The sequence below is a fragment of the Lolium rigidum genome, chromosome 2, assembly GCF_022539505.1.
Source record: "Lolium rigidum isolate FL_2022 chromosome 2, APGP_CSIRO_Lrig_0.1, whole genome shotgun sequence".
Classification (NCBI taxonomy): Eukaryota; Viridiplantae; Streptophyta; class Magnoliopsida; order Poales; family Poaceae; genus Lolium; species Lolium rigidum.
In genome coordinates this window covers 244,962,556-244,971,421 of record NC_061509.1, presented here as the reverse complement: position 1 = coordinate 244,971,421, position 8,866 = coordinate 244,962,556, and the positions used below count along the sequence as shown (strand labels likewise).

Genomic DNA, 8,866 nt, shown 5'->3' with positions numbered 1-8,866 from the left:
ACCACTAAAAGGAAGGTAATTCTAAGAGGAGGTTGGAGCTTCATCGCCGCCTGTCGATTCCAACCTCATGAGCACTACATGTACCAACAACATCACCACCACCACAGGAGGCCACTTGTAGGCTCTAGCGATGAACTCCCATACGGCATGACGCCATACGCCACATGGGCAACACCTATACCGAGACAAATCTTGACCCTACTACTAATATTGTTCATAGGAGGCGAACCTCCTCTTCCGTGTCGTCGATGAGAGGAAAAGATCAGCCGGGAGCGGGGGCGGCACGAGGCTCTCAAAGAAGCGACGAGGAGGGAGAAGACAAAGGGGAATTGAGATTTGAGAGCATCTCCAGTCGCGTCCCCAAAAACGTCCCCCAAAGGGATTTGGGGCGCGCCGGACAAAAAAATGTTCCCAGCCGCGTCCCCCAAAGACGCTTTTTGTCCGGCGCGCCCCGATACGGTGTCCGGCGCCCCGAGGCCGTCCCCGTCCCACAGGGGACGCTCCGGGCACGACGAAAAGTGAGGCAGGCTCCCACATGTCGGCGACTATTTCCATAAACCGTTGGTTCGCGCCTTTTTCCTCGTCGCTCCTTCCCTCCCGCGCCTCCCACCCCTCCGCCGCCGACCGTTTCAACGACTGATTTCTGAGAGTTCGCACCATCGTCGCGGCTGGCACTCTCACCGGTCGTTCCGCCGCCGCCGCTTCGCCTGCGCGTCCTAGAACGCGGCGTCAAATCCGCCCCACCTCGCACACAAGGTGCTCGACGACTTGCCAGGTACGCTTGAGAGTTTGGCAAATACTACTTGAGCGGGCCAATTGAGGAAGAGACTGAATGCTGTTAGAGGATTCCCTGGAATGCTTGGAAGCATCGATTGCATGCACTGGTCATGGAAGAACTGTCTGTTTGCTTGGCAAGGTATATACAAAGGGCGTCATGGATATTGCAGTGTGGTGCTTGAAGCTGTGGTAGATTATGACCTCTGGATTTGGCATTCTTTTTTTGGCATGGCCGGATCACACATGACATCAACGTGTTGCAGCAGTCTCCGGTGTTCAGCAGACTAGTGGAAGGGCATGCTCCACCATGCAACTATGAGATCAATGGCCACCAATATACCAAAGGCTATTATCTAGCCGATGGTATATATCCAACATGGGCCACTTTTGTCAAAACAATCTCAAATCCATCAGGACAGAAGAATTCCCACTTTGCTACACGACAGGAGGCTTGCAGGAAGGATGTCGAGCGGGCATTTGGTGTGCTTCAAGCTCAATTTGCAATTGTTCGGTACCCTGCTCTAAGCTGGTCTCACGACCAAATGTGGGAGGTGATGCAGGCTTGTGTAATCATGCACAACATGATCATCGAGGATGACCGCAAGAATCATGCCAGGTCACATGTTGGTCCCTATGAGTGTGAAGGTCCTCTTGCGGAGGTTGATCATGAGTTGCCTGCATATTTTGCTGATTTCCTCGCCATGCACGTAGAGATCCGTGATAGCAATGCTCACGAGCAACTTCAAGCTGATCTCGTTGAGCATTTGTGGAGGATCAAAGGAAATGCCGCGACACATTGATCTAGCCATGTTTATTTGTTGTTTTATTGTTCGTTGTATTTTGATTTGAAAACAATCTCCACAAACATATTTATTTGTATGCTATATTTAATAAAAAATGATTGTGTTTTAAAAAACCCTTGTTTAATGTTGGGGGGCGGCGTTTGGGGGACACACGGCTGTGGAGCGACGTCCCTCAAACACAACACGGACAAAACACGTCCCCAAACGCTCGATCCGGTGGCTTTGGGGGACGGTTTGGGGAATGCGACTGGAGATGCTCTTAGAGCATGCGTTTCGTAGCCAAAAACTGGTATGCTGACTGAAGTGAGAAAAGATGACCGAAAATGGTCTAAATAGACTTAGAAAAATGTGTTTAATAATTTGTACTAGTACAGGGATGCTAGCCTTTTTTTTTTGAAAAATTGGGAGTACTACAGGCTAACAGTACAGTGAAGCATAGTGTAGCAACAGTGGGCAAGGCCGGAGTGTTTGGCGGGCGGGCTGACGGAAAAGTCAACATGTGCGACCCGACCCGTTTTGGGCCTTAAATGGCTCCAGCTGTTCCCACCCAAACCCGAGGGAGAGAGTAGGGCGCGGGAGGGGCCCTTTTAAATACTCCGCCTCTTAATTCGCATCGGTTATTGCTCCTCCTTCCAACAGTGCTCCAGTGTACCATACTCCTCCATCTCCATCTCCATCTCCATCTCCATAGAGATCAGAGAGGAGAAAACCTTGGCAATCCAAGAGGGAGGAGGCCATAGATTTCTCCCTGTTTCAGCCCATGCCATGCTTGCGTTAGCCTAGCTCCGAGGAGAGAGAGGGGAGGTAGCGGCAGTTAAGGAAGGCAGGCAGGCGCAGCAATGGTGGAGGCCTGATTGCTGAATCCCAGAACTTCCCTGTAGCTCCGCTCAGTTCCTCCTGGCTCCTCAGCTGTATCTACGTTTACTGCTTCTGCTTCGCCAGGACCAGACTCCAGAGAGATTACTGCTCCTACCACGCCCTGCCCTGCCCTCTCTTCTCCCTTCTCTTCTTCCTTCCATAGCCTACGCGCGAGGCTACCTATATAGAACCGCCTAGCGGTAGACCTCGGTCGTAGCACCGCTTACTTACTGGAGCAACCAGCCTTCTATTCCTTCGCCGGATTGCACGCGCTCGAATCAAACGAAAGCCGAGGTTGAGTCCGGCGCCGATCGGGGGCCATGGAATTCGGTGACGACCTCATGCCGGGCTCCGACGCCCACCGCCGGAAGAAGCGCTACCACCGCCACACGCCCCGCCAGATTCAGCAGCTCGAGGCGTAAGACAAACGAATTCAGCTCCTCTTCTTTTCTCTTCTCTCTGAATAATGCGCCAAATGTTTGATCTGATGTTGGTTCCTGTCGATGTGCCGCAGGATGTTCAAGGAGTGCCCGCACCCGGACGAGAACCAGAGGATGCACCTCAGCCGGGAGCTGTCCCTCGAGCCCAGGCAGATCAAGTTCTGGTTCCAGAACCGCAGGACGCAGATGAAGGTACCAATACCGTCCTTTTCTTCCCATGCCATCCATGGCTGTCGTCATGCATCCTTTTATTTCACGTTTTCTTGGCTGTGGTTCCTCGTGCTAGTTGCCGAGCGAGCGAGTCCGACGGCGGCTCTTCTGATTTGACTGGTTGATTGGTTGCAGGCGCAGCACGAGCGCGCCGACAACTGCTTCCTCCGCGCCGAGAACGACAAGATCCGCTGCGAGAACATCGCCATGCGCGAGGCACTCAAGAACGTCATCTGTCCCACCTGCGGCGGCCCGCACTCCGGCGCCGACGACTACTTCGACGAGCACAAGCTCCGGATGGAGAACGCGCACCTCAAGGAAGAGGCAAGCTTCATTCCTCTTCCACATTTCGCATTCCTTGCATGTACCGCGATGGCAATGGGCACTGAGCACTGACACGGTCGATCCATGGTGATGTTGCAGCTTGACCGCGTGTCGAGCCTGACGTCCAAGTACCTGGGGCGGCCCATCACGCAGATGCCGTCCATGCACCAGCCGCTGTCCATGTCCTCGCTCGAGCTCTCCGTCGGCGGGCTCGGCAGCCCGGTGTCGGCGCTCGGCCCGTCGCTCGACCTGGACCCGTTCAGCGGTGGCGGCTCGTCGTCGTTCCAGCTGCCGGCGCCCGTGTCCGAGATGGAGCGGCCGATGATGGCCGAGATGGCCACGCGCGCCATGGACGAGCTCATCAGGCTCGCACAGGCCGGCGAGCACCTCTGGGCCAAGGCGGCCGGCGGCCGGGAGGTGCTCAACGTCGACACCTACGACAGCGTCTTCGCCAAGCCCGGGAGCAGCGCGTTCCGCGGTCCCGACGTGCACGTCGAGGGCTCCCGCGACTCCTGCCTCGTCCTCTCCAGCGCCGTCGGCCTCGTCGACGTCTTCATGGACTCGGTGAGTCAGGTGTCCTTGCGTTTTTGTTGCATCGACTGGTCGAGGCTATCATTGCGTGACGTACGATGGACATTGTTGTTATTGCAGAGCAAGTGGACGGAGTTCTTCCCTACCATCGTGGCCACGGCGCGCACGGTGGACGTCCTCGTGAACGGCATGGCTGGCCGGAGCGAGTCGCTGGTGCTGGTAAGACCAAACCGCCGTGCGCATCACTTTTTGGCGCGCAGTCGATTGATCAATGCAGCATTACTTACTTACATTTGTGTACCGCGCGCAGATGTACGAGGAACTGCACGTGATGACGCCGGTGGTGCCGACGCGCGAGCTCTGCTTCCTCCGCTACTGCCGGCAGATCGAGCAGGGCCTGTGGGCGATCGCCGACGTGTCCGTGGACCTGCAACGTGACACACGCTACGGAGCGCCCCCGCCCCGCTCCCGCCGTCTCCCCTCCGGCTGCCTCATCGCCGACATGTCGAACGGATACTCCAAGGTGACCTGGGTCGAACACATGGAGACGGAGGACAAGGTGCCCATTAACATGCTCTACCGCGACCTGGTCGCGAGCGGCGCGGCGTTCGGGGCGCACCGGTGGCTGGCAGCGCTGCAGAGGGCGTGCGAGCGGCACGCGTGCCTCGTGGCGCCGCCGCTCGGCCGGGACATCGCCGTGGCCGGGGTGACGGCGGAGGGCAGGAGGAGCATGATGAGGCTGTCGCAGCGGATGGTGGGCAGCTTCTGCGCGAGCCTGAGCGCGTCGCAGCTGCACCGGTGGACGACGCTGTCGGGGCCGGGAGCCGGGTCGGACGACGCGGCGGGCGTGCGCGTCATGGTGCACCGCAGCACGGACCCCGGGCAGCCCAGCGGCGTGGTGCTCAGCGCCGCCACCTCCATCTGGCTTCCCGTCTCGTGCGAGCGCGTGTTCGCGTTCGTGCGCGACGAGAACACACGCTCCCAGTGGGACGTGCTCTCGCACGGCAACCCTGTGCAGGAGGTGTCGCGCATCCCCAACGGCTCCCACCCCGGCAACTCCATCTCTTTGCTCAGAGTAAGCATTGTCAATGGCTTCCGTAGTTCCGTACTAGCATGTACGTTGTGTTAGAACATGTTTGATGGAATGCGCGTGTAATGTGCAGGGCCTGAACGCGAGCCAGAACAGCATGCTGATCCTGCAGGAGAGCTGCGCGGACGCGACGGGGTCGCTGGTGGTGTACGCGCCGATCGACCTGCCGGCGGCGAACGTGGTGATGAGCGGGGAGGACCCGTCGGCGATCCCGCTGTTGCCGTCGGGGTTCACCATCGTGCCCGACGGCCGCGGGTCGGCGGGGTCGGTGGTGACGGTGGCGTTCCAGATCCTGGTGAGCAGCCTGCCGTCGTCGCGGCTGAACGCGGAGTCGGTGGCGACTGTGAACAGCCTGATCAGCACCACCGTGGAGCAGATCAAGGCGGCCTTGAATTGCGGCAGCCGCCATTAATTGATGGCGCCCTGCCCGGCCCGCCCTCCGTCAGCGGGGAGCGATCAATTCGATTCCCCTCCTCCACATTCATTCACTCGTCCATTCATGGCGACCGGCCCGAGTATTTTTGGTTGGTTGGAACCTTGAATGCTGGTGCATGCATTCATGGAGGAGTGTCGCTGGGTTGGGGTTCATCTGCTGCCGCCGCCGCTGTCACCGCGCCGTCCGGTCGACGGATCCATCGGCCGGCGCCCACGCATGCACGCAGCCTACCATACCTACCAGATCGACCGTCTTCTTCTTCCTTCGTTTAGGTGTACGTATACTACGTCTATGATGATCGCTTCATTTGCAGGGTCGTCACGTTCGGACCGAGTTTTCTTTGCATGCAATGTGCATGTGCACGTGTCTCGAAGTGGAGGCTTTGCATGAACCCGAAGGAGTCAAGAACGCACCATGCTTGTCCCGTTTCCTCTCGCTGCTGCCACTTTCTTCATTTTCGTTTCTTCTTCTCCTGCTTTTGTTCCTCCTCCATCAACCATGGCAGTACTCCACTAGCTTCTTGTAGTTGCAGCAGAGGATGAATGGTTCGGGTATTGACTTCTGTCCATCAATGTAATAGCCTTCACTTTGTTAATGAAACATTCAATTTCCTTCACCCCAAGAATCAAAGAAAGTTTCTGTGTAAAGCTGTAGCGAGAGTGCGACTCACTTTCTTTCCTCGGCTCGTTTGTTTGGCCTGTGGAATTGATCTATCTCATCATTGCTTATGTAGTTATGTGACCTACTTACTTCCTTCCCCTGCGATGTGTACGGTGGTGATAGATACCCACTCTGTTTCAAATTAAGTGTGGCATCTTTGGTTATGGAAAATGATAGTATCCCCCCGGGATGACAACCAGAGCGTCGGCCTCCTTTGTAGCGCGACACAAGTCCCCAGCAGGACCGACATATGGTGGGAGTTCTTCGTCCTTCTTTTTTCTCTTCATGTGTCTCGTCTCTCTCTCTGACCACCACAAATCCCCATATTTCCGAACCCAAACCAAAATGCCCCTCCGGCTTGGCTCCGGTGCCGACCTGTCGGGATATTGGGTCGACCTCCCACATCCGAATGCCCTAGCGTGCTCTGCCACCATACTCTGGCCACGCGCTTCTCTAGTCCTCCTCATGAACACTAAGCTTCCTGGCGCCCCACCGTCGCCAGAGATGGAGGCCACGAAGCGCACTCACACGAAAGTATGTTGTTGACTATAAATATAGTGCCTAGCCCGTTTCCATCAGATCGGTCTTATGGTTAAACTGGCTAGAGCATGCAATTTCACACGGTATCAGACCTACAAAGTCATGGGTTCGAATCCTAGCCAACGTAGTATTTAAAATAAATATTTGTGGCCTCCCTGAAAAGGTCTAAGCCATCTTCCATCAGGGCTAGGGTAATGTGCCCATGAGTAGAAGTGCGTCTTCATGGCCATGGGTGTTGCTTCCTTGATGTTTTATGTGTTGTCCATGCTCCAAATTAAGCCACTGAGCAGCGAGGTTCTACTTCGCTACCGCTGCCATCTAGGCAAGTCGTAGGTGGTGGTGTTGTGAGCTAAAAAAGAGGATGCTACAAGTGGTGGACAACACAAAAAAGGACATCGATGGTAAATCGATGGTGGGTGGTGTTGGGGGCCGGGGGGGGCATAAGTAGGCGACAATGCTACAATCGATGTGCGGCTGTTCTGCCAACCGTGCTTTGTGTTGCTACCAGCGGGGTCATATTTGATGATTTTTCTTGCCCCAACACAAATTTTCTTATACCCTCTTTTGCTACATTGTTGTTACGAAAATGTTGTAGTGTTTTTTTTTCATGTTTGCAACCCACGGGAAAATTTGCTACGACGATGCTACCAACATTTTTGCAGTTTCGTACCATACATTCTGTGGATTTAAAACATAGGAATATTTTTTTGGCTACTTCTTTTCTATGGATTTGCAACAAAGGTAGAATGTTTCTGCTGCGAGGTCTCCTACGAGGTCGCAGGCGAAGTCTCCAACAAAATCAATTTTGCTACAGTAGCACACTTATTTTTTGTCACGAGTTCTCTGGCGAGCCATGAGACCTCCTTCAAGCTCAGTCCTTTTTTCCCTTAGTTTGTAGGCGAACCGTTTTTCGCTACAAAGAAGCAATCATTTTTACTACATGAAAGCAAATGCAAGATTTGGAGAAAATAACACACGTGTTAGCATGGGACCCTTGGGGCCTGATACGTCTCAAACGTATCTATAATTTCTTATGTTCCATGCTACTTTTATGATGATACTCACATGTTTTATACACACTTTATGTCATTATTATGCATTTTCCGGCACTAACCTATTGACGAGATGCCGAAGAGCCGATTGCTGTTTTTTCTGCTGTTTTTGGTTTCAGAAATCCTACAAAGGAAATATTCTCGGAATTGGACGAAATCAACGCCCAGGGTCTTATTTTTCCACGAAGCTTCCAGAAGACCGGAGGGGATACGAAGTGGGGCCACGAGGGCCCGTAACCATAGGGCGGCGCGGCCAGCCAGGGGCCCGCGCCGGCCTATGGTGTGGGGCCCCCGCGCCGCCTCCAACCCTACCCTTCCGCCTACTTAAAGCCTTCGTCGCGAAAACCCCTGTACCGAGAGCCACGATACGGAAAACCTTCCAGAGACGCCACCGTCGCCAATCCCATCTCGGGGGATTCAGGGAGATCGCCTCCGGCACCCGCCGCGAGAGGGGAATCATCTCCCGGAGGACTCTTCATCACCATGATCGCCTCCGGATTGATGTGTGAGTAGTTCACCTCTGGACTATGGGTCCATAGCAGTAGCTAGATGGTTGTCTTCTCCTCATTGTGCTATCATGTTAGATCTTGTGAGCTGCCTATCATGATCAAGATCATCTATTTGTAATGCTACATGTTGTGTTTGTTGGGATCCGATGAATATGGAATACTATGTCAAGTTGATTATCAATCTATCATATGTGTTGTTTATGTTCTTGCATGCTCTCCGTTGCTAGTAGAGGCTCGGCCAAGTTGATACTTGTAACTCCAAGAGGGAGTATTTATGCTCGATAGTGGGTTCATGCCTCCATTGAATCTCGGGACGAGTGACGTAGAAAGTTCTAAGGTTGTGGATGTGCTTGTTGCCACTAGGGATGAAACATCAATGCTTTGTCTAAGGATATTTGTGTTGATTACATTACGCACCATACTTAATGCAATTGTCTGTTGTTTGCAACTTAATACTGGAAGGGGTGCGGATGCTAACCCGAAGGTGGACGTTTTAGGCATAGATGCATGCTGGATAGCGGTCTATGTACTTTGTCGTAATGCCCTGATTAAATCTCATAGTAGTCATCGTGATATGTATGTGCATTGTTATGCCCTCTCTATTTGTCAATTGCCCAACTGTAATTTGTTCACCCA

At 54.1% G+C, this 8,866-nt stretch overlaps 1 protein-coding gene across 1 annotated transcript; it reads left to right on the top strand.

The window, feature by feature from the left end:
• The first annotated feature begins 2,758 nt into the window (after positions 1–2,758).
• Positions 2,759–5,445, top strand: LOC124688451 (homeobox-leucine zipper protein ROC8-like). The gene is made up of 7 exons (XM_047222130.1): positions 2,759–2,856; positions 2,953–3,070; positions 3,224–3,412; positions 3,512–3,976; positions 4,064–4,162; positions 4,254–5,018; positions 5,107–5,445. Exons 1-7 carry the CDS (start codon positions 2,759–2,761, stop codon positions 5,443–5,445), a joined length of 2,073 nt encoding a protein of 690 aa, XP_047078086.1.
• Positions 5,446–8,866: the final 3,421 nt, after the last annotated feature.

Excerpts from the sequence above, each read along its gene's own strand:
- LOC124688451 (XM_047222130.1), top strand. The coding sequence starts at position 2,759 with ATGGAATTCGGTGACGACCTCATGCCGGGCTCCGACGCCCACCGCCGG. Across the intron at positions 3,071-3,223 it reads ACCGCAGGACGCAGATGAAG|GCGCAGCACGAGCGCGCCGA; the intron begins GTACCAATACCG and ends GATTGGTTGCAG. Across the intron at positions 3,977-4,063 it reads TCGACGTCTTCATGGACTCG|AGCAAGTGGACGGAGTTCTT; the intron begins GTGAGTCAGGTG and ends TTGTTATTGCAG.